This window comes from Scomber japonicus, chromosome 19 (genome assembly GCF_027409825.1).
Source record: "Scomber japonicus isolate fScoJap1 chromosome 19, fScoJap1.pri, whole genome shotgun sequence".
Classification (NCBI taxonomy): Eukaryota; Metazoa; Chordata; class Actinopteri; order Scombriformes; family Scombridae; genus Scomber; species Scomber japonicus.
The window spans coordinates 25,597,386-25,622,858 of record NC_070596.1 but is presented as its reverse complement, the minus strand read 5'-3'; the positions used below and the strand labels follow the sequence as shown (position 1 = coordinate 25,622,858).

General features: G+C 42.2%; 1 protein-coding gene across 1 annotated transcript in view; it reads right to left on the bottom strand.

The window, feature by feature from the left end:
- Positions 1-1,070: 1,070 nt before the first annotated feature.
- LOC128380729 (membrane-associated phosphatidylinositol transfer protein 2-like) overlaps positions 1,071-25,473 on the bottom strand; it is a 55,256-nt gene continuing 30,853 nt past the window's right edge. Inside the window, exons 8-27 of the mRNA XM_053340607.1 lie at positions 25,363-25,467; positions 24,052-24,116; positions 21,964-22,054; positions 20,337-20,490; positions 19,366-19,555; positions 18,415-18,534; positions 17,462-17,673; positions 16,655-16,830; positions 13,983-14,153; positions 13,744-13,887; positions 12,170-12,331; positions 11,760-12,041; positions 9,771-9,919; positions 7,527-7,643; positions 6,643-6,759; positions 6,353-6,501; positions 6,074-6,223; positions 3,492-3,675; positions 3,273-3,401; positions 1,071-1,445 (exon numbers count right to left, since the gene is read on the bottom strand). Of these exons, the coding sequence (XP_053196582.1) occupies positions 1,077-1,445; positions 3,273-3,401; positions 3,492-3,675; positions 6,074-6,223; positions 6,353-6,501; positions 6,643-6,759; positions 7,527-7,643; positions 9,771-9,919; positions 11,760-12,041; positions 12,170-12,331; positions 13,744-13,887; positions 13,983-14,153; positions 16,655-16,830; positions 17,462-17,673; positions 18,415-18,534; positions 19,366-19,555; positions 20,337-20,490; positions 21,964-22,054; positions 24,052-24,116; positions 25,363-25,467 (3,236 nt within the window). The 3' untranslated portion in view covers positions 1,071-1,076. The remainder of the gene's footprint in view (positions 1,446-3,272; positions 3,402-3,491; positions 3,676-6,073; positions 6,224-6,352; positions 6,502-6,642; positions 6,760-7,526; positions 7,644-9,770; positions 9,920-11,759; positions 12,042-12,169; positions 12,332-13,743; positions 13,888-13,982; positions 14,154-16,654; positions 16,831-17,461; positions 17,674-18,414; positions 18,535-19,365; positions 19,556-20,336; positions 20,491-21,963; positions 22,055-24,051; positions 24,117-25,362; positions 25,468-25,473) is intronic.

Below are 25,473 nucleotides of genomic sequence, written 5' to 3'. Positions count from 1 at the left end.
AGGACCCAAAAAATAATCTGATTTTAGCTTCTCGAATGTGATCATTTGCTGCTTTGAACCTCTCAACGCAGTTTTTTATATATATTGAACAGTTACTCGTTGTGTCCTCTACTTCTGCAATGGTTGAAATGGCACCACCAACACCTAATATTCACATAACAGCATTAATTCTTATTTTCTGTTACACATTTTTTGGAAACTCACTTAAATTTTAAGCTGAATTTGGATGAGAATTAGTAGAAAGAAGTTCAGCTGAAATTACCATTTACCTTTGGAAAAAATAGAGTCTATATTGATGGCTAGATACAGATAAGTGAAGAAATGTGTTATTATTCCCTAATGTGGACAAACTGACCCTTTACAGTATGACGTCCATGTTGATTTCCTCTCTCGTTACATATGTGTGTCTCTTCTTGCATTGTGAGGGTCTTCTTTGCTTATTGCCAGTCATCGCTGGGTCGAGTGTTGTCTCTCAAACATGTCGCTCAGTTGACAGCGGGACAGACACAGGTTGGCTTTTTGCCATGGCTGCCAGCTAACTTGGCCTCAGACCCGTGCTTGGCTGTTTGAAAATGAATCTGGCTCTGCAGTTTGTCCTGAGCTCATGAGTGCGACTGCTTGGACAGTGTCTTGTATATTTATATCTATGTATGTGTGTGTGTGTGTGTATATGTGTGTGTGTTGAGAAAAGGGGGTCCCGTTGTACGAGATTAGTTTAAGGCTTACATTATTTCATTTAATCCTTCCTTGTCGTTTTTAATAGTTAGTTATGTATCCTATAAAAGTATTACTGTAAAAGAGTCATGCTACAGGACTTCTTTTGTTCGCTTGGATCCCTCTTGGCCTGATTAGTCCACTCCTTCTGGGCAGATCCCTCTCTCTACCTCCTTCTCTAATCTCCTCTCATCCAAACAACAGTATGAGTCATGCTCTACGGCTAAAATACAAACCCTCCACCCACTCCCTCCTGCGTTTCTCCTCTCTTCATCCACCCTTCATCCTTCTCTGTTTTAGTCCAGTCCAGAAATCATGGTGGTTCAGGCCGGGTCCGTAAACACCGTAGCTCCATTTGAACCTTACTTGGGGCCGAGCAACCCTCCGCTCCCCTCCCTGGTGCTCCCAGTGCGGCCCCAACACCCAGCTGCTATACTCATACTCCTCTGCGTAGATGCTGCCGCGATGCCTCGGTCCCGATCCATTTCGCACTGGCTCAGCGTGCGCTCAGTCCGGCCCGGCTGGTTGGGAGAGCCAGACCCAGTCGCTCCGGGTTGGGAGGAGATGGTGCGAAAGATGTGATTGCGTTTGCGGAGGAAGTCTCCCCCTGCTGCTCCCAACCCAAAGCTGCCCTTGCGGAGGACCATGCGAGTGCTGGCGGACTTGGCAGGACGGGACCTCTGGTTGTACTCCAGCTGGGACAGGTGGGAGGCGTAGCCATCCGGGATGAACTGGAAGAGATGTATGAGCAGTCGATCAGCCAATCAATCAATAATTAATTAGAGAAAGCTCTTAAGTATCAGGCTCTTTATTGTCACTAAAACTGTTGTTTTTTAAACCTGCAGTAACTGATTTTTGGCCACTTGGGGGCAGCAGAAATAAGTAGTAAACACAACACTGACATATCATCAGCTTTTAAGTTGATAAGTTGAACAAAAAAGTTGCTTATTTCCACATTAAGCAGTTACTGATCAACATTATCTTTCATTAGGAGTCATGTTTCTGTCCACCTGCTGAATGTAAAGTCCAATATTCTCTCTCTTTAGCTCTGTTTTATATTCTCTACCAACTCCTGAGGCAAATATCTGGCTCTTTAGCTGCTAAATGCTCCACTATGTTCACCAGCTAGTCTACAACTAACTGTGTCTGTTACTTCTCTAAAAACGACGCTATGAGAGTGCTGAGAGTGAACCAAAACAGCCGGACAGCTAAACAATGAGCTGAAATTCAACTATAAAGCTCCGTATAAAGAGTCACTGATAATTCTCTCTGGGTTCATCACCACGAGCCAAACACATTACCCAATGACTTATCAGATACTGTTATAATGAAAAATATCAATTACAGCCATTATACTACATGTATTATGAAATGATTGTTGATTTTTCCTCACTTTCACAATTTTGTTTATCAACCCTTGTGGATTAAAATCGTCTGACAGTGCCGTAAATGAGCTCAAACACTTACACACAATAATCGGGAAGTGCACACCTCATTACATTAATGCATTTTTTTCATAGCATTCTAAAAAACAACAGCAGTACTGTACTTAACCCTCCTGTTGTCCTCAAGTCAAGGAAGGGAGGGAGGAAGAAGGAAGGAAGAGAGGAAGGAAGGATGGAAGGGAAGGAGGAAGGAAGGAAGGAAAGGTGGAAAGAAGAAGGAAGGAAACGAGGGAGGGAGGAAGGAAGGAGGGAAAGAAAGGAGGGAGGAAGGGAGGAAAGGAAAGAAGTAAGGAAGGAAGGATGGATGGAGGAAAGAAGGAAGGAAGGTAGGATGGAGGGAGAAAGGAAAAGAGGAAGGAAGGAAAGAAGGAAGGAAGAAAGGAAAAGAGGAAGGGAGGAAGGAAGGAAGAAAGGAAAAGAGGAAGGGAGGAAGGAAGGAAAGACGGACAGGAAAGAAGGATAGGAAAGAAGGAAGGGAGGAAGGTAGGGGGAGGAAGGAAGCAAGGAAGGAAGGAAGGAAGGAAGGAAGGAAGGAAAGAAGGAGGCAGGGAGGAAGGAACAGTCAAAACAGATGGGGTCAATTTGACCCGGGAGGACGACACAAAGGTTAAGTAAAGTTTTGGATAACCTGTACTTTACTTCAGTATTTTCATTTTATGCTACCTTATACTTCAATCCATCACATTCAGTTACAGTTAATAGAAACCTCCCTTTCTTCCTTCCTTCTGTCCTTCCTCCCTTCGTTCTTTCCTCTGTCCTTCTTTCCTTCCTTCCTCCCTTCCTCTTTTCCTTTCTCCCTCTCTCCCTCCTTCCTTCTTTCCCCCCTCCCTCCTTCCTCCCTTCCTTTTTTCCTTCCCTCCTTCCTTCCTCCCTCCTTCCTTCCTTCTTCCTCCCTCCATCCTTCTCTCCTTCCTTCCTTCCTTCCTTCATCCCTTCCTTTCTTTCTTTCCTCCCTTCCTCTTTTCCTTTCTCCCTCCCTCCCTCCCTCCTTCCTTGTTTCCTCCCTCCCTCCCTCTTAGTAAATCTGTGCAGAGAGGAAAATGATGTATAAAATATTTAGAGGGGTGTTGAAACCCAAAATACACTCCTTTGCTATCAGGTTATCCTCCATACCTGACACTGGTTCTGCATTTTCTTCGTGGGCCTTCCAACGATGTAGATATGAGACGCAGGCAGACCGATGGAGGTGTACACAGAGATATCCTTGGTGGAGCCGTAAGCAGCGAAGATCCTCATATGAGCCTAAATCAGACAGGGGGAGATCAGCTTTCAGAGACTTCAAGGATTTTTATTACAATGGCGCTTTAAACTCACTATGTCGACCTCCCTTACCTCGCCGATGAGGGTTTTGAGGAAGTTGGCCTTGTGTCTGAGCGGGTCGTGAACGAGCCCGTCGCAGAAGGAGACGATGCCGTGAGGAAAGTTATGCTGAGAGAGCCACGCTACCACACGCTGCTTCTGCATGTCAGGACGACCCGTTACATAAACTATCATGTAGCCCAAATCCTGCCAATACCTGCACACACACACACACACACACACACACACACACACACACACACACACACACACACACACACACACACACACACACACACACACACACACACACACACACACACACACAAACAGAATAGAGATATTTAAGAGCTGAAGCTGAAAAGCAGGAAGTAAAGGTGTTGGAGCCAAATGCTTGATTTATTAATCTGATTAACCCTCCTGTTGTCCTCGAGTCAAAGAAGGAAGGAAAGGAGGGAGGAAGGAAGGAAGGAGGGAGGAAGGAAGGAAGGAAAGGAGGTAGGGAGGAAGGAAGAAGGAAGGAAAGGAGGGAGTAAAAAGGAAGGAAAGGAGAGAGGAAGGGAGGAAAAGGAAGGAAAGGAGGGAGGAAGGTAGGGGAGAGGAAAGAAAAAGAGAAGGAGGGAGGAAGGAAGGGAGGAAGGAAGGAAGGAAGGAAGGAAGGAAGGGAAGGAAGGAAAGAAGGGAGGAAGTAAGGACAGAAGAAAGGAAGAAAGGGGGGATGGAGGAAGGAAAGAAGGAAGGAAAGAAAGAGAGAAGGAGGGAAGGGAGGAAAGAAGGAACAGTCAAAACAGACGGGGTCAATTTGACCCAGGAGGACGACAGGAGGGTTAAATACATGATGTACGTAGTGTGAAATTTACAATAAATACAGTTTTCAAAATGTGTTAAAGTTGCAGTACATTACATTCAGCCACTAGATGTCGCCCTATAGCACCAACATCTCAGACCAAAACAAATGTGTGTTTGTTGGGGAAAAGAAATAAAAAAAACAACAATATGAGGTCCTTGAACTGAAACTCAGATTAACCCTCCTGTTGTCCTCAGGTCAAGGAAGGGCAGAAGGAAGGCAGGAAAGGAGTAAGGACGAAAAGAGGAAGGAATTTAGGAGAGAAGGAAGGAAGGAAGGAAAGAAAGGAGTAAGGAGGGAGGGAGGGAGGAAAAGAGGAAGGAAAGAAGGAAGGAAGGAAAGGAGTAAGGAGGGAGGAAGGAAGGAAGGAAGGAAGGAAGGAAGGAAGGAAGGAAGGAAGGAAGGAATTTAGGAGAGAAGGAAGGAAGGAAGGAATTTAGGAGAGAAGGAAGGAAGGAAGGAAGCAAGGAAAGAAAGGAGTAAGGAGGGAGGGAGGGAGGAAAGGAGGAAGGAAAGAAGGAAGGAACGAAAGGGGTAAGGAGGGAGGGAGGAAGGAAGTAAGGAAAGAAGGAAGGAAGGAGGAAGAATGAATGAAAAATTAAAGAAAGAGGAAGGAAGGAAGGAAGGAAGGAAGGAAAGAAGGAACATTCAAAAGAGACAGGGTCAATTTGACCCGGGAGGACGACAGGAAGGTTAAACTGTCAAACTAAGCAGTGCTGATCACATATTCCTTCCTTCTTTCCTTCCTCCCTCCTTCTCTCTTTCCTCCCTCCCTCCTTCTCTCCTCCCTTCCTCTTTTCCTTCCTTCATTCCTTCCTTTCTTTCTTTCTTTCCTCCCTTCCTCTTTTCCTTTCTCCCTCCCTCCCCCCTTCCTTGTCGTAACATCGGTTACTCTTTGTTTTCAAATGTATTTAACTTTATCCTTTATACATAAAACAGCTTTTTAGTTCCAATCAGATCAACATATTCAGTCAGACGCAATTAACAACCTCTACTTTTTATTTTTTTATTGTGCCTTACAGAATCTGGGAGACATGCTTTTAAGTTTAAAGCAGCATCAGACCGGAATAATTGGCCTAATTCGCTCAGATAGACTTAAAAATGTCTTGTTTACCTTAAATCTACTCATTCTTCTTGTTTTTGATTGAGACTCAGTACTTTGACATAATGTTATTTAATCTATTCAATTATTTTAGTTATTGTTCATTCATTCATTTGTACAGATGACACATTTAACAGACAAGGTGTGAATGTCCGTTGTGATGTTACTACTGTATGTGGATTGCAATCTCGAAAATGAGACGGTTCATCCTCCCCGTCTGTTTTGACTGTTCCTTCTTTTTCCCTTCCTCCCTTCCTTGTTTCCTCCCTCCCTCCTTCTCTCCTTCCTTTCTTCCTTCCTTTCTTTCTTTCCTCCCTTCCTCTTTTCCTTTCTCCCTCCCTCCTTCCTTCCTTGTTTCCTCCCTCCCTCCTTTCCTTCCTTCTTCCTTCCTTCCTCCCTCCTTTCCTTCCTTCCTTCTTCTTCCCTTCCTCCCTTCCTCGCTTCCTTCCTTACTTCGTCCCTCCTTTCCTTCCTTCCTTCCTTCTTCCCTCCTTTCCTTCTTTCCTTCCACCCTCCTTTCCTTCCTTCCTTCCTTCCTTCCTTCTTCCTTCCTTCCTTCCTCCTTCCTTTCCTCCAAGGAAGGAAGGGAGGAACCCTTCCTTCCTTGACTCGAGCACAACAGGAAGTGTTAATTAAACTACAGACAGTGTTGTGTAACTTCCTCACCTCACCACATCCACAGCTCCAGCTCGGACCTTCGGGTCGCTGCCCATGATGGACACGCTGGCAGCGAACGATCCGTCGATACTGAACACAACAAACTCGGTTCCTCGTGGTACGATGGTTAGATAGCTGTCTGCAAATGTATGATCCCCCCTGAAGTGAAAGAAGGAAAAAGAAAAGATGAGTAGTTATGAAAAGGAGCAGAAGTGAAAGTTGAATTATGCATTTTTAATGAAGCCTAATAAAAAAAAGGGAATGAAATAATAATGACTTATAGAGTACCTGACCACCAGTTTGACAGGATAAACTCCGATACCGAGCTTTTTATTCTCAGGGATTACATAAGAGACACGACCGCTGCTGTTGGTGAGCTCCGTGTTAAAGTACACCCACTCTCCAGAGGGAGGCTGGGTCATGATGTGGATGTCAATCTGCAGGAAGAAACAACCAGGAAGAGCTTTTTTTTTAAACATGACACTCCTCTGAGTGACCTTGCAACGACACAGATGGTGACTTCATTACGTAACTTTATGATTTTATTTCTGGTGCGTCGCAGCTGGACGTGTCATTACCTTCTCTCCAGTAAGGGTGACCATGTCCAGAGGGCCGTACATGAAGCGTCCAGTCACCATCTGGGCGCCGTCCTCCGTGAACACGGCGTCATTCACACGGTGGTTGGCCGTCACATTCTGACACACAGAGGAAGACCAAACAGGAAGTCAGAATGAAGTCCTCCTGGTTTCAGTTTTATTGTTGTTATTTTATATTTTACATTTCTAATAATAAAGAGATGTTTAACATTTTGGAAAATATGCAAAAATTTGCTTTCTGGTAGAGAGTTAGAGGGAAATATGGACACCACTTTCATATCTAGCATATATAGGTTCTCAAAGTGGGGTCTAGTGACTCCCCTGAGTTTTTGACGGGGTGCGAAGAGGTCCCCAGAGGAAATGGGAATCATATATTCTCACTATAACTCCATGCATAAGTAACTATTTTGGTCAATGCTTTCATAAACCTTATGTAATAAAACATCTAAAAGCAAAAAAAATCAGTTCTGATGGGGGTCTGTGGTGTGATTTGGGTCATTTTAAGGGTCCTTGACATGAAGTTTGAGAACCACTGGTCTAGCAGTTACAATATCCACCTATACCACGATATCTAAAGCTCACTGATTAACACTTAATATCTAATTTCTTTAATCCGTACCGAAATCAAGGAGTAAAAAGAAGACGATTCACCTTTTTTCTTATCAGGTGGTTGACATTTTATCAGAGTTATAATAATTCTGAGTTTCTGTCCAAGTTGTAATTAAGACTCTCCACCAGAAAGCCAATAAGCCTTTCCCAAAAGTACAGTGATTTATCCATATTGTGGCAAAAATGAAAAGAGACAAAACATGTAGCTTCTCAGATCATTCCACTTAATGGAGGAAATGAATGAAGAGACATCTCACCCTAATTTTAACATGAGTCCTCTTGCGGAGCCACTTCTCTCGAGGTTTGGACGGAGTGAATTCAGACACTTCTTTACCATCCAGCTCCAAAATGCTGGAGTTCTCATGTCTCATCACCTAGAAGAGAAAATGAGTTTAAAGAACTTCTCATAATCTGTAACGTCTCGTACTTAAGGACTGTTAAATAGTTCCTGTCAGTCATTCTGATCTTCTTGGACGTCTGAAGTGACTTGTGAAAAGACACTTCTGCATGTCTCAGCACTCCGAAGCTGATACTGTATGATGCTACAGTAAGTCCGCAATTACAAAGTACTTAATTCAAAGTTTTAGAGTTTTAGAGTTTTAATTTACGTAAGCACTTTCTCCACTCCGCTTTCTTGGCATCCATCTGTTGCAATTCTTCATCCGTATATTCTGGTTCATTATAGAAATGAAGATAAATGTATATTTATGAAGAAAAAAAATATAACCATTAAATGAATGATGTATTGCTGTCGCATCATGTTTGGCTGGACTGTGCAGTGCTTCGTTTCACTCAGAGAGGTTTATGAGTTTGTCCTCCATTTACTGCACTAAACTTCTACACTGCAGCTACAGTAGAGATGACATGAAGTTTTTTTCACTGAATTTGGGAATGAAAAAATACACCTCATCCCTTCATTCCTCAACCTTTCATCCCTTCATTCTTCATCCTTATATCCCCCAGACCCTCAAACTATCTCTTCTCCTTCAATACTATCTAATGCAGAGGTGTCAAATTCATTTTCATTCAAGGGCCACATACAGACCAATTTGATCTCATGTGGGCCGGAAGGAAGGAAGGAAGGAAGGAAGGAAGGAAGGAAGGCAGGAAGGCAGGAAGGCAGGAAGGAAGGATGGAAGGAAGGAAGGAAGGACAGATAAAAAGAAGGAGGGAAGAAAGGTAGGAAAGACAAATAGTGAAGGAAGGACAGACAGAAGGGAGAAGGAAAGAAGGAAGAACAGAAAAGAAGGAAGGACTGATGGAAGGAAGGAAGGAACAAAAAGGAAAAAAGGAAGGTAAGGAGGACAGATGGAAGGAAAGTGGGCCGGATAGTACCCCTCGGCGGGCCGGTTCTGGCCCATGGGCCGCATGTTTGACATCCCTGATCTAATAAATCCTTTCAAACACACATTCTTCTTGGTCTCATTCTTCTAAATCTACTTATAAACTACATTAAAGATGCAAATATGGCTATATGTATATTTTTGCTCTGATTCTGTGATTCAAAGTATGATTTTGACCTGATAATGGCACTACATGAAAATTTAAGCCATCACCTAAGTTATCCTAAGGGGGGCATGAAGTTCCATCCAACGGTTTTTGAGACATTTCAACTAAAAACCACCAAAGTCAACTTCATGGTGGCGCCAGAAGCAAAGTCAGGGGATCACCAAAGTCAGTACATTTCATCCTCTGGAGATCATTAATGGCTTCACCAAATTTCATAACGATCCATCAAAGATCGGTTGAGATATTTTAGTCTGGACCAAGCGGGTGACATTCCCAACAGCAGAGCCCTAACCGAACCCTAACCCTGCTAACATGGCGAATATAAACTCTTCATTTAACAGCATGAAGCACTCATCCAATCTCCAAAATTTAAAGACCATGTAAATTTGACCGTAAATTTAGACATGTTCTTCTAAACATATTGAATAGGTCATAAATGTATTTCTAAAAAAGGTGTAAAAAGCATTTCAACCATTTAGATTTGAATTGTGGAGCTAGGCTTCACAAACTGTGTTTCAAGATTTCTGTGTTCAGGATTTAGTGATTAGCATAAACCCGCCCCTGCTGCTGTAGAGGTATAAATACATTCAGCGCACACTACTACTACAGTCTACAGTTAGCCAGTTAGCTGAGTTAGCCGCTGAGTTAGCCGCCGAGCTAGCAGCTGAGCTAGCAGCAGAAAGCTCTCAGACCTAGCGTCCATGTTTCTGGTAGAGGTGGTGACTTTGATTGACAGGTGACACTTGGTAGGGGGCGGGGTTTCAGCTAACTCTGAGGTCATGCCCACAACGTTTGGGAGCAGAGAAAGAGGCTAAGTTTTACACAACTTTGATGCCTAATTTCATATATTTGGCAATTTTCTTAATCATTCAAATTTGGCAGGGTGGTTAACAACACACTTTTCTGTGGTATGTCAAACTCAGAACGCATATTTATTCTTACTTTACACAGACTTTAAGGTCAAAGAAAATTAAATTAAGGATTTTATGTACCTGTCGGAGCAGAAAAGAGACGGCATCTGTAGACTCCCAGTAGGAAGCGTGGAAGAGATGAGGCAGAGCCACCGTTGGAAACGCTGTGAGAGCATCAGGACAGTAGAGAGCGTAGTCCATCCTCTTACTGCCCCACCACCGAGAGGCAACTACAGCGGGGACACAACGAGGAAAAGATGGAAAAAATAAAAAATAGATAGAGGAAGAGAGATTAGGAAACAGTGCATCCAGCACTTGTTTGAGGTGTGGTGGAAAAAAGAGTCTAGAGCTGCAATGATTAGTCGATTAATCAATTATTTGAGCAAAAATGCCAAATATTCTCTAGTTCCAGTATCTCAAATGTGACGATTTACCATATATGATGATAGTATATTCAATATCTTTAGAGTGTTAGTTGAAAAAAGTTAACATTTCAGCTAGTAAATGATTAAAGGAGAAAATCATCACATAGTTGCAGCCCTGAAAAAAAAGAAAAAAGTCCACTGCAGACTCTCCTCATTTAGAGATGAGGAGCTCAGGATTATCACACAGAGGAGGAACATCGAACATAGAGCAGCTTCAAGGGTTTTATTAGGAGGCATTAAGGCGGTGATGAGTTGTAAAGAGGTTAAAAAAAACTCTTAAGAAACTCGTAAGTAAACAACAGCTCAGACTCTGTAAGGACGTCTTGTTAAGGAAGCACAGGCGTGGATCTCATAAAACTGAGCTAAGGAACAAGAAGAAGGATTACGGGTCTATTGAGTACTATTTTTTTTGGAAACAGGGTTACTGAGGAGGATTATCAGTGACACTTTATAATATAGCCAGAGATTTATAGTGCCAGAAAATACTTAGTTTACTTATGCAAACATAAATATAGTGGAAGAAAATGACTATGGGGAGCAACAATTGGGCATTTTGGAGGATTGGAGAAATAGATTATAGTACATTTATGTTGTACTATAGAGTAGTTATTATAGTATCTTTTGGAAATACTTGAAGTTGGTGGATAATTGTGTTACCAACATTTATACCACTTTAAACTACAGTCAGTTTAACTATATATTTTATTTGTATATGATGTTTTAGCTTGTTTTTAAATCAGATTTAATTTATTTTAGAATCTGAGACCTGAGTACTATATCTCGCTCACATGTCTGACATGATGACTGACAAATAAAGCATCTTGAATCTTGAATCTTGAATTTATATTTTGCATTAGATTGACGTGATAATGTTAGGATATGCCACCAAAACTGCAGGAGTACAAAAATGACTATGAGGAGCAACAATTGGGCATTTTGGAGGATTGGAGAAATAGATTATAATATATTTAGGTTGTAATATAGAGTAGTTATTATAGTATTTTTACAAATATTTGGTAGCTGCTAGCAAATAAAACTGAAGTTTAGAGGAAATTGTGTTACCAACATTTATATTTTGCATTAGATTTAAGTGATAATGTGTTTAATTGTTAGGATATGCCACCAAAACTGTAGAGAAAATGACAATGGGGAGCAGCAATTGTGCATTTTGGAAGATTGGAGAAATAGATTATAGTGTATTTATGTTATAATATAGAGTAGTTACTATAGTATTTTTACAAATAAAACTGAAGTTTGGGGGAAATAGTGTTACCAGCATTGATATTTTGCATTATATTTAAGTGATAATGTGTTTAATTGTTAGGATATGGTGAAGCCGCACCTTAATATTTACAGTATAATTTATTTATCCGGTCAAATTGAGTTCCTTGTGTTCTCATTAGTCTTGTTTTCTTCCACTCTGCATACATTACGCTACCATTAGGAGCCATTAAGTAATTTAGCGGTATCTGTTTTATACTCTAAAATTACACTACAAACCCTCGGCTGTATTATAATGTCGTAACCAGACTATCTGAGAGAGGAAGATGTCTGAGGAGGAAGGAAAAGAGCTCAGGTAACGGAATGAGGAGGAAGTCTAAGCATCCTTCCCTCATCGTCCTCGTAACTACAACTCCCAGGGTACCTTGCTCTACGTTCTTCAGCACCCCGAGTGACGGGGGTGTAGAGCTGATGTCAGTGATGTCAGAGGAGACATCGGAGAGATCAGGGGTGACATTGGTGAGATCAGAGTTCGTGTCAGAGCTCAGGGGGGCGTCTGAGACACCGTTGGATCTCGGGATCACCTGACGGATGGTGGATCTTTTCTTGCGTAATCGAGGGGAGGGGCTCCGACATTTACTGTAGGTTAGAGACAGCTGGGACAGCAGGCTGGGCCTTTTAGTCGGGGTGACTTCGTGTTTGTGTGCTGAGGGTTTATTTGGAGGGAGGAAATGAGAACATCAACATATAAAATAAAACATCAGCTACCAGCGTGCAGACCAAAATAAAAAAACAAAAAAAAAAGTGCAGGTTTTTGTGCAGGTGTGGACTTACTGGTGGCGATGTTGGAGGCGGTGTAAGAGTCGGCTAAGCCTGACACCTGGCTGGCTATGCTGGCCTCGCTCGCCCTGCGGTTGTAACGAAGGTGAGGGACCCCCGGTGATGTGGATGACGGGTACGGGCCGTCAACAAAAATGTGAGAGTGAAGACTGTCCACTATGGAGGTAAAAAAAAAAAAAAAGGAAAAAGAGAGGAGAGAGGAGAGAGGAGTCAGAGTCTTCACTGCAAAGATGAGCAAGCAGATGATGAATAAATGATTATGAATGGGTGCAGTGGTTCCCGAGGTGCCTTGAGGACAAACTAAAGGATGCTGCAATGCAAGAAGATCTGCTCACTTCTGTTTTTTTTATATTTTAACATCTAAAAACAAGCTGACAATTTTACATGAACTACATTTTAACATTTTGTTTTCAGACACATTAAAATGTAGAGAAGTACACCCAGAAGTTTCAAAATCAGTGTGTTAAAAAGCTTTGATAAAATATGCAAAAGTAGGTGACATGACAGCTCAAATTTGCCTGTTGTCATAGTAACACTTTCTGGCACGAGTTCACAGACTCTCAGGTTCACAGACTCTCAGAACACATGCTGAAAAGATTTTATTACAGTACATAAAAATAAAATATATGCTGATATATCTCTCAGCCTTTAACACAGTGTGACAAGCGAACCTGAGCCGGTCAAATCACTAAAATCAGACAAAGACGTTTCTGTCATTCTTATTTTCTCTTGCATGCATGAGTCTAAATTTTTTCTCTTTCTTTATAATTTGTTCATCTTGTGTTTGCTCCTTCATCATTTTCATTCATTCTCTTTATGTTGTCACTTGCTCTGTTTAATTATCAGCTTGTCAATCAACTGTGAAGCACTTTGAACTACATTAACCTGTATGAAAGGTTTCTGTATAGTAAATAAATAATAATAATAAATGATGAATAAATAAAGTTTGATACTTTTTTTTCTTTAGCCAAAAAAGACATCTGAATTAATGAAAACAGGTCAATAAAATTCGTACCGTAGAAGAACTTCCTCAACTTCCTTGGTCATAATAATACTCTACTCAACACATTTTTTGGGAACATGGCACAAACAGAGATATAATGAAGTCCAACAGTGTAAGAAACAGCAGCAGTGAGATGAGTAAGATCATCTAAAACCACTTAATTCGGAGGTAAAAGAGAGCACAACCAAAATGTTGTTATCAATCTTTCACTGTGCAGGAAAACTGTGCAGAACCACAGCAGGTAAGATGCCATTTTAACCACAAAACTGAAAGACTTTTGGAAATTATTGTTTAAAATGTCAAAATCACATCATCTGACTTCTTTTAAAGGCGATGTCACTATGTTCCCACACCTCAGCTGTTAAATTAGTGAATAAAATGCTGTCATAACTTATACAGATGCTGCCCAAAGCTACATAAACAAGACCCAAGTTGTAATATAAGGCAGAATTTTCCTTTAAAAAGAATCCTGCATCAAAAACAGCAGGACAGCACCAGAAGAGATGAAGAGAGCAACAGGAGAGTGACAGACTGTGACGGCGAGACAATGCTGACAGATACACACTCTCTGCGTGGGGCTGCGAGGTCTGCCAGTTGAGGACGGGCACAGGGATCGACGTCTCACTGATGGTGTTTTCCTGGCAGCGGTGGGACGAAGCTGTGCCGGCCGTCTCCATCAGAAGCTGAGGGTTACTCTGCACTGTCTCGACTGGAATACAAGAGATAAAAGCTGGATGACAACAACAGACTCACATATCGTTGAGGTGGTTTGTGATGTATATGCGTGTGAGAGCGTGGACTCACCCAGGAGAGCTGAGTGTCCGTCACCCAGAGGAAAGCGCTGGTAGCGGGGGACGCTGAAAGGAGGCAGCACGTGGAACCGCTTGTCCAGGAGAGGCTCGAGGCGGGAGGCAGAGGGGTCGGCTGGATGAAACAGGTTGTAAACCTGCTGGCAGGCCGGACGCAGAGCGGAGACTGGACACAGGAGAGAAACACCACAAAAACAAAATAAAAAGAGATGTTAGATCAGGGGGGTCAATCTCATCTTCATTCAAGGGCCACAAACAGCCCGATTTGATCTCATGTGGGCCGGATTATTAAAAAGATGGAAAGAAGGAGGGAAGGAAGGGAGGAAGGAAGGATGGTGAGAAGGAAAGATAAGGAGAAGGAAGAAAGGACAGATGGAAGGAAGGAAAGAATAAAAGTGAGGAAAAGAAAGGAAAGTTTGGCAAAGAAGACAGGAAGGAAAGATGAAAGGGAGAAAGGAAAGATGGAAGGATGGGTGGAAGGAAAGAAAAAAGACAGGAAGGAAAGTAGGCTGAAGCTGACACCTCGGCGGGCCGGTTCTGACCCACGGGCCACATGTTTGACACATGCTGTTGCTGTTAATGCAAATTCCTCTTTAACTGATTTGTATGTAATTATGAAGTTATATGAACTGACAGGTAACTCATTAATTGGACAGTTTTGATGACGTCATCCGGAAACTGTTGCTTATTTCCACATCCAGCAGTTACTGAGCAACATTATTTCTGTCCACCTGCTGAATATTATGGCGCTTTTCCACTACACAATTCCAGCACGACTCGACTCAGTTCCAGGAACGACCTTTTCCATTACAAAAAGATACCTCCTCAACGTGGGCGGGGTCGTCATAGCAACGGCTACGCGAAACTGCCGTGACTTCGTTTTATACGCGACACAAACACATAAACAATGGAGGACATGGAGGCGATGGTGTACTTGCTGCTGTATGTGGCTTTCTGTCACACACAAAGCAAGAACATTGAGCCGTATGGTTGTAACGCTGTAGCCGGTATTTAAAAATGCCAGGTTTGATTCTTGTGTGGGACGGCTCATGACTCTTCCAGCGACAACTCTTCTGACCAATCAGTGGCCGGCAGTCTGTTGACGTCACATTTAGTATCGGCTCGGCTCGCTTGGAACCTCAGCAGAGCAGGTACTAAAAAAGTAGCAGGCACCCGGTACTATCCCTAGTGGAAACGCAGAAAAACCCTGAGTCGAGGCGAGCCGAGTCGTGCTGGAACTGTGTAGTGGAAAAGCGCCAAAAGTCCAATATTCATTCTCTTTTAGCTTTGTTTTTTACTCTCTACCAACTCCTGAGGGAAATATCTGGCTCTTTAGCTGCTATACATAACTGTTTGGTGCTGAGCAGGTACAGAGGCTTTTTAGAGGCTTTTTAGACACTATGAGAGCACTGAGAGTGAACCAAGCAGCCAGACAGTTAAACAATGAGCTGAAACTCAACTATAAAGCTCCGTAAAGCCGAGAGGAGCTGCAGAGTCTCTTTAGGTTCATCAATACGAGACACAACCAACACATTACATTGACAGATCAGACATTAATATTATAAAAAATATCCATTATAGCTGCCTTGCAAGGCTAAATTTATGAAACAGCTTCAGGGAGGAACAGAAAACGTGAAGCAAGTTTAATAAAAAGTGATTTAATGAAGTAATATAAAAGTGTCCAATAAAAAACTTTTAAATAATATAGATTTCATTTGAGACTTTTGGGTGCAGGCATGATAAACTTCAGCTTCAGCCTACACTTTAAAAAATGTATTATTTCCTGCATTGCTCAGCCTCAAATCAATCAGAAGTAATAATTCAGAGAGAAAGTCTGAGAAAAGGAATGAAAAGATAAACATCCAACATTTTTGGGAAGCTATAATCATATCTAATTGGAAAGGAATCCAGATGTTTCCCTCCCAGCTGCAGGTCAGTAACTCTTCACATTTAAAGCCCCAAAGGAAGCTCAATTAAATCAGAATGTGTGTGTGTGTGTGTGTGTGTGTGTGTGTGTGTGTGTGTGTGTGTGTGTGTGTGTGTGTGTGTGTGTGTGTGTGTGTGTGTGTGTCTGTGTGTGTGTGTGAACTCAGTCACTTTTTCACTCTCAAATGTCTCGGCCAAAAGTTTTTTAGCCTTTCAGATCAGACACTTGACCTTTGACCCCTGACACCTGCTTTCCAGCTGCTGGAGACGTGCACACCACAAAGGAAGAAACATCAGACGCTACAAATAACCACTTCCTGTTCTTCTGGCGAGCAGAAAAATGATCAGAGAAGATTTTTTGTTTTGTTTTTAAAGTTATTTAACCTTCGTGTCGTCCTCATCTGTTTTGACTGTTCTTTCTTTCCTCCCTTCCTTCCTTCCTTCTGTCCTTCCTCCCTTCGTTCTTTCCTCTGTCCTTCTTTCCTTCCTTCCTCCCTTCCTCTTTTCCTTTCTCTCTCCCTCCCTCCTTCCTTCTTTCCTCCCTCCCTCCTACCTTCCTTCCTTCTTTCCTTCCCTCCTTCCTTCTTCCCTATTTACCTTCCTTCCTCCTTTCCTTCTTTCTTCCTCCCTTCCTTCCTTCTTTCCTCCGTCCTTCCTTTCCTTCCTCCCTTCCTCCCTTCCTCCCTTCCTTGACTCGAGGACAACAGCAGCATCATAAAAAAGAGAGAAAACCTTCCTCACCATCTAATGTGGGCACCACAGTCTTCCTCAGCGCGAGCACCAACCCCAGCGGAGATCCAAACAGGAAGAAGTCAGTCACCTCGAAGTCGAACTTTCCCAAAGAGCCTCCCTCCAGCATGGTGCTGTTGCTGGAGCGTCGTGATCCTGGTTCCCCGAGGAGAACGCTGGAGTGAAGACTGCTCGGAGAGGAAACATTCAAACATCAGCTTAATAGGTCATAAATGTATTTCTAAAAAAGGTGTAAAAAGCATTTCAACCATTTAGATATGAATTGTGGAGCTAGGCTTCACAAACTGTGTTTCAAGATTTCTGTGGTCAGGATTTAGTGATGAGCATAAACCCGCCCCTGCTGCTGTAGAGGTATAAATACATTCAGCACACACTACTACTACTACAGTCTACAGTTAGCCAATTAGCTGAGTTAGCCGCCAAGCTAGCAGCCGGGCTAGCAGCCGGACTAGCAGCCGAGCTAGCCGCCGAGATAGCCACCGAGCTAGCAGCTGAGTTAGCAGCAGAAAGCTCTCAGACCCATCGTCCATGTATCTGGCAGAGGTGGTGACTTTGATTGACAGGTGACACTTGGTAGGGGGCGGGGTTTCAGCGGCCTTGGCGGCCACGCCCACAGCATTTGGGAGCAGAGAAAGAGGCTGATTTTTACACAACTTTGAAGCCTAATTTCATATATTTGGCGATTTTTTAATCATTCAAATTTGGCAGGGTGGTTAACAACACACTTTTCTGTGGTATGTCAAACTCAGAACACATATTTATTCTTACTTTACACGGACTTTAACTGTCATACTTCACCTGGACAGGAAGGCTTGGTGGTGTTTGATGGTGTCCAGCTCGTACGTGGAGGAGTCGCTGCGCTTGCGTGGAAGTTGCTTCTTGGGGTCGTCGGGCCCCGAGCAGCGAGGGATGTCGATGTTGCTGCGGCTGAGGTGGCGGCTCCCTTCGAGGGTCGGCGAGGAAGGAGAGCCGCTGTTTATGACGATACCTGGAGAGAGAAGGTCTGTGTCCTGAAAGACAGAGGAGAGAGAGAAAAGATTCTCATCAGGCTTTAACCTTCGTGTTGGTTCCTTCTTCTTTCCTTTCTTCCTTCCTTCTGTCCTTCCTCCCTTTGTTCTTTCCTCTGTCCTTCTTTCCTTCCTTCCTCCCTCCCTCCCTCCTTTATCCTCCTTTCCCTCATTCTTCCTCCTTTCCTTCTTCCTTTCCTTCTTTCTTCCTCCCTTCCTTCCTTCCTTCTTTTCTCCATCCATCCTTCCTCCCTCCTTTCCTTCCTTCTTCCTCCCGCCCTCCTACCTTCTTCCCTTCCTTCCTCCTTTCCTTCTTTCTTTCTTCCTCCTTTCCTTTCTCATTTCCTTCTTTCTTTCTCCCTCCCTTCCTTCCTTCCTCCTTTCCTTCTTTCTTCCTCCCTTCCTCCTTTTCCTCCCTTCCTTCCTCCATTACAAGAGATCAGCTCACTACATTGCTTTATACATAAATCAGGAAATTGTGTAATACATGCACTGTGCAAAAAGCGATTACTGCAAGTTGCTGCCGGTCAAAGCTTATAAAAAAAGAGAATAAAAAGCTGTTTCATCACCACCCTCTAAAAACTGTTAATTTCGCCTCTATTTTCTTTCCTCCATTTGCTCCCACTCAAAAATCAATGGCTTTTTAGTCTGCATACAAACCATTTAGAGCATTACATACTTCTCTGAATCACAGGGTGGTTCAGATTTAGTCTAGTTGAGATGTGAGAGAGTTGAGACTGATACCTGTACGCTGATGGTGCTGCCTCGTCTGCTGCTGTTTTGGCTCTCTGACACCGTCACAGAGCTGCTGCACAGAGCGTCAAATCCCAGGATACCTCCGACGCAATCCCCGATGACGCACACCTGCATCAGAAATCACACACACAGTGATACACACACATATGGGTCAGTGACAAATAAGGGTTGGCAAGATGAGCAATTCAGAAATATGTCAGCATCAGGTTTGTTCAAATGTATATTTTGTATTTATTTGAAATGACATTTGCACCATTTTTAACCAGAAGTAAGACTGAATGCTCCTGAAAATGTCAAATGGTGTAACCACAAAAGAAATAATTACTTAAGGATGGAAGGAAAGGAGGAAGAATGAAGGAAAGGAGGGAGGAAGGAAGGGAGGAAAGGAAAGAAGGAAGGAAGGGAGGAAGGAAGGTAGGAGGGAGGGGAGGAAAAAGAGAGAAGGAGGAAGGGTGGAAGGAAGGAAGGAAGGAAAGAAGGAGGGAGGGAGGAAGGGAGGAAGAAAAGGAGATGGAGGAAGGAAAGAAGGAAGGGAGGAAAGAGAGAAGGAGGGAGGGAGGAAGGAAGGACAGAAGAAAGAATGAAGGATAGGAGCGAGGAAGGAAGGAAGGTAGGAGGGAGGGGAGGAAAAAGAGAGAAGGAGGAAAGGTGGAAAGATGGAAGGAAGGAAGGAAGGAGGGAGGGAGGAAGGAAGGGAGAAAAGGGGATGGAGGAAGGAAAGAAGGAAGGGAGGAAAGAGAGAAGGAGGGAGGGAGGAAGGAAGGACAGAAGGAAGGAAGAATGAAGGATAGGAGGGAGGAAGGAAGGGGAGGGAGGAAAGGAAAGAAGGAAGGGAGGAAGGGGAGGAAAAAGAGAGAAGGAGGGAGGGAGGAAGGACAGACAGACGGAAGGAAGGAAGGGAGGAAAGAAGGAACAGTCACATTCAGGTTAAACACTAACCTGGCCGGTGAATGACGCTCCCTCTAAAGACCTGATGAAGTCGCTGTACACCTGATTGGCTCTCAGGATGACGGTTGCCACGGCGTCCTGGTACTGAGGTGCAGAGGTAGCGAGAAGCGGCAGAGCGGCCAGCGGGATGTGATCCTGACTGCTGGACAGGCAGCTCTCATCGTAGCTGTAAGGGCTCAGACTGCAGAGAGAGGAACGCATCATCACCCGACAGTTTAAGTTACTTACAGTGGGTCATTTAAACCAGGGGGGTCAAACATGCGGCCCGCGGGTCAGAACCGGCCCGCCGAGGAGTCTTATCAGGTCCGCTTTCCTTTCCTCCTTCTTTCCATCCACCCTTTCTTTTTTCCTTCCATCTTTCTTTCCTGTCTTCTCTTCCTTCCTTCCATCTTTTCTTCCTGTCTTCTCTCCCTTCATTCCTTCCTTTCATATTTTCTTCTCTTCCTTCCTTCTATCTGTCTTTCCTTCCTTCCTTCCTTCCTTCTTTCCTTCCTTCCTTCCTTCCTCCTTTTCTGTCTTTCTTTCTTTTTTCCTTCCATCTCCTGTCTTCTCTTCCATCCTTCCATCTGTCCTTTCTTTTTCTTTCTTTCTCTTCCTTCCTTCCATCTTTTCTTCCTGTCTTCATTCCTTCCTTTCATATTTTCTTCTCTTCTTTCCTTCCATCTGTCCTTCCTTCCTTACATCCTTCCATCTGTCTTTCCTTCTTTTTATCCATCTGTCATTCCTTCCTTCCTTCCTTCCTTCCTTCTATCTGTCTTTCCTTCCTTCCATCTGTCTTTCCTTCCTTCCTTCCTTCTTCCCTTCCTTCCTTCCTTCCTTCCTTCCTTCCTTCCTTCCTTCCTTCCTTCCTTCCTTCCTTCCTTCCTCAGATCAAATTGTTCTGTATGTGTCCCTCCTTGACTGACGATGAGTTTGACTCTCCTGATTTAAACTCTGCTGAATAAACCAGAGTATCGACTCACTTGGAGACGAGCGAGAACGCGTCGACGCAGACAGCGGGGCAGGGGACCATACGCACGGCGAGGCGGCCCAGCGCTGTCGGGTAATGGACCCTCATGACGGTCTCAAAAGCCCCGCTGAGGGTGTTAACGTCCCCCTGCTTGTTGTTCTGCTCACCTGTGCAAAAAAAATAACAACTAGGATTAAATATTTTAGACAGGAATAAAGATCAACAGCATCAAATATTTGCAGCTTCAAGCATTATGATTGATCACAACTGGTTAAAAGATACATTTATTAATATATCATGATTTTTAAAAAAAAATTCTACATAGGGATGAAAACTTTTTTGTGTCACGCAATTAAACAATTAATTAATATACAGTAGCAATTAGTAAAATTAAATTAAATTAATAACAATATTTACAGTACATTGTGGTCATTTTAAATTCATAGTAAAATTCTTAGAAAATAAATAAATTACTGAATAAATAATGTGAATTAATATTATTATTATTATTATTATTATTATTATCATTATATTATATTACATTATATTATATTATTTAATTTTATTTATTTATTTTAGAGTGTGTTTGTTTTTATTTATTTATTTATTTTAAATTTTTACTTTCACTATCTTTTTTTGTTGTTGTTAATTTTATCTATTTATTTATTTATTTTTTTTAAGTTAATTATATTTATTTTTATCTACTGTTTGATTATCATTATTATTGCTATTATAATTACCTATATGTGCCTTCTTGATCTGTATTGTTCTCTGTAAAACTAACAAAATGTAATAAACTGATGTTTTAAAATAATAATAATAATAATGTGAATTAATTAATTATTTAATTATGTGAAACTAATCAGATTTCCACACAAAAAAGCAAATTCTGGAAACAATAAGCTTGATTTTATTTGGTAAAATTGGCTTTTTTCTTCTTTTCATTCCTTTTATTTGTTATTATAACCCTTAAATTTATCTTGTGACACACTGAAGAGGTCCTGATCATTTAATCAATAAGTCAATTAACAGAAAATTCAACAATTTTGATAATAAATATATTGCTTCAGCCAAAAATCTCAAACATTATCTGGTTCCTGCTTCTTAAATGTTAACACTTCCTGCTTTTCTTTGTATTTTATAATATTAACTTCAATATATTTGTGTTTCGGACTTCAGATCAGACATTTGTAGACATAACCTGGTTGTTAGATGAAACTATAATGAAACTAATCATTAATTGAAGCTCTAGTAAATCAACAGGAGGCCTGGGATTGAACTCCCTCTGACTTAATGAGCGTTACTGATAGCAGAAAAAAAAAAAGTATGACAGTATGATGAAGAGACTGAAATTAGTTCTGCATCTGTGCGTCTGGCAGACACATTTCAGATAATGGAGTAATTATTTATCAAGGAAAATACCAACTATACTGGTTCAAGCTTGTAAACTGACAGGATTTGTAGCTATTCTCCTTTTTGAATGTCATTTTAAGCAATTTGATGAACTTTTGATGGGTTCTTTCCACTATTCTCACTACACAATTGATCAATTCTGGCTTTTTCTGTCATTTTAAATGCTTCAGAAGTGAGAATATAGACCAGATTTTAGTTAATATTATGTTATGAGGTTGCTGCTGTACCAGAACCAGTGTCCAAAATGTTTCCTCCATGCAAGACCAGAATGAGCACGTGGATTTTGGAGGGCTGAAGACACTGCTGAGACGAACAATCCTGCAGATGAGAAGACAGAGAGGAAACAGAAGAAGGGAGAATAAGGATGGATGAAGATAAGTAGACAACATTTGATCTAGTCCCAGCCAGCATGTCCATGTGGGATCCATGAGGGTTAAATTTGGGCTGCAATATGGGTCCAATGTGGGTTTGTCTGCTGTTTCCATGGTGACCCCACCTGTGTTTGCCTATATGGGCTTCAAATGGATTCTGACTGGGTTTCAGGTGGAGCCTATGTTTCTGAAACAATATAGGGCCCATATAATTTGCCCTGTTTATGCCCACTTACATCCTTTATGAGGCTCATTAAAGGAAATATGTAACATAAAAAACAGATGTTAAAGGTTTAAACAAAATGATTTATTAACCAAGGATGACAGGAATAAAACAAAGGCCGGTTGACGCTGCTCAAATAAACCAAGAAATACAGTAGAACCAAAAGAGGACTCCAAAAACAGAGCTAACCTACCAAAACCTCTATTAATAGTTGCTACAAGGTGAGCAAGGATGGTGTGTAAGACTTGGCCCACATGCAACAATTCACGGTAACAAAACCTAGCACAGCGCAGCAGCAAAGCGAGGTGGACTAGCTACAAAGATCCAGCCGCCCCGAAGGTCAGGCTGTATCCCCAAATAGGCTTCCCATGTGGGGTCCATGTTACTGAAACCATGTGCAAAATGTGCACTACTTGCAAGGTAACTATTGTGAGCTCTGCAGTTCTTCTAAAAAACATCTAATTTCCTTCTACTATCTTCTATCTTAAAGCAGGATTATGTACAACGCCACCTTTGAGTCTCTACAGCAGAGGTGTCAAACTCATTTTCATTCAAGGGCCACATACAGACCAATTTGATCTCACGTGGGCCAGATCATTAAATAGATGGAGGGAAGGAAGGAAGAAAGGAAGGAAATAAGAAGAAAGGGAAGGAAAGACAGGCAAAAGGAAGGAGGGAAGAAAGGTAGGAAAAACAGACAGTGAATGGCGGACAGACAGATGGAAGGAAGGAAGGAAGCAAGGGAGGACAGAAGGAAGGAAGGAAGGAAGGAAGGAAGAAATGAAGGAAGGAAGAAATGAAGGAAGGACAGAAGGAAGGAAGGAAGAAATGAAGGAAGGACAGAAGGGAGGAAGGAAAAAATGAAGGAAGGACAGAAGGAAGGAAGGAAGGAAGGAAAGAATGAAGGTAGGAAGGACAGATGGAAGGAAGGAACGAAGAGAGGAAAAAGGAAGGTAGGGAAGAAAAAAAGAAGAAAGGAAGGAGGGAGGGAAGAACGAAGGAAGGTAGGAAGGACAGATGGAAGGAAGGAACGAAGAGAGGAAAAAGGAAGGTAGGGAAGAAAAAGGAAGAAAGGAAGGAGGGAGGGAAGAACGAAGGAAGGAAGGAAGGAGAGATGGAAGGAACGAAGAGAGGAAAAAGGAAGGTAGGGAAGAAAAAAGGAAGAAAGGAAGGAGGGAGGGAAGAAAGAAGGAAGGAAGGAAGGAAGAAAAGGGAGGAAGGACAGATGGAAGGAAGGAAAAGAACACAGGAAGGAACGTGGGCCGGATTGCTCTTCTCATCGGGCCGTTTCTGGCCCACGGGCCGCATGTTTGACACCCCTGCTCTACAGGCTACTCGCTACCGACTGAGACTTACATTTAACGTTCTGGAAAACCTGCTGAGCCGACGACGCCTTTGTCTTTTCAAAACTCGGCGCTGAGCACGAAGATCAAGAACACGTGCACACGCCCCAAAATAAAAAAAATAAAAAATAAATAAAAAATTGTAATTACACAGCCTCGCACGGGGGAGTATAAACTGTGAAAGCCATTATCTTTCACCTCTAGTGAAATAAAACTCAGCTGATGACTGCAATGAAGAGTGGATCCTAATTTCACTACAGTGGCAGGATGAGTGAAAGCTAATTTAGGAGGAGTATTATCTACAAGCTATTTAATTAAGGGTGTTAGTGTGTGAGAGAAAGACAGGAATGAAATTAGAAAATAGTGAAGAAGCTGTACCTCCATCTGCGTCTCCTCATTACTCATCCCTGCGTAGTCTCCGCCCGACTCCTGATACAAAGTTTCTGTGAAAACATAAATCATTCACTTATTCACTGATATTTAAAGAATGGAGGGGGAAAAAAAAGATGTGTGATCCCATTTTTCATTTATACGAGTGGAAAATCTGACGTAAGCACAAAGACACCTTGTTCTATTGAAAATGAAAGGGAGAACAATAGAAGGAAGACAAGCTTTATTTAGATGAGGCTTAATGCAAATATTATTATAGTTATGTCTATATTATTATGTATTTATGTAAATGGGGTCTATATACTCAAATGTCCCTTCCCTCCCTAATAAAAAGAAAATGTAAAATAAAAAAAGAGATGTAATTAACTGACGCTTTTTGGATCATTTATAAGCCAGCTGGATTGCAATGTTATAAAAAAGCTTCCATCAACATCAAACTTGCTTTTTAGTCTTTTCAGCATCAAGAAAACCTACTTTTTTCATTATATACACACAACATCTATTGCATGTATGTCCATCCAGGAAGAAGAATCCTTCCTCTGTAGCTCTTCCTGAGGTTTCTCCTCAGTGGCTAACGTGCCTAGTGGCCAGTTATTGTTACTACATCTAACACTACTACTACTACAGTATACAGTCAGCTGAGCTAGTAGCCGAGTTAGCCGCCGAGCTAACCGCCAAGCCAGCAGCTGAGCTAACTGCTGAGTTAGCCACCGAGCAAGCAGCTGACTTCGCAGCAGGAAGCTCTCCGGTAGCGTCCATGTTTCTGGTAGAGGTGGTGACTTTGATTGACAGGTGACACTTGGTAGGGGCGGGGCTTCAGTGTTTGGGAGCAGAGAAAGAGGCTGATTTTTACTTTGAAGCCTAATTTCATATATTTGGCGATTTTTTTAATCATTCAAATTTGGCAGGGTGGTTAACAACACACTTTTCTGTGGTATGTCAAACTCAGAACACATATTTATTCTTACTTTACACAGACTTTAAACGATTATCACAGCTCTTTTCTTTCCATGATAGCTAGATAGATACTTTTTTACATCCCCTTAGGGAAATTCAGGTATCCAGTAGCTCACAAATAATAAATAAATAAATACATATACACAAAGACCTTGAAGTTAAAATGATTGTGTGAGACAGTTAAGAGGAGAATATTGCACATTGCCCAGTTGTAGCTGTTTGGAGCAGCTATAAACACTCCAGACGAGGCCAAACACTGCTTCCTTCTTTTCTAGCATAACTCAACTCTTTTATTTATTTTAACACACACACACACACACCTGGAGCTGCAGAGTCGCCTACCTTGTGCTTCATCCACTTCTATTGTTTCTATTTTGTCCATCAGATCATTGGAGCTCCACTTGGTGATCCCCTTGGCAAACATGTCCTCGTTATCGGAAAAGTCTTCTGCAA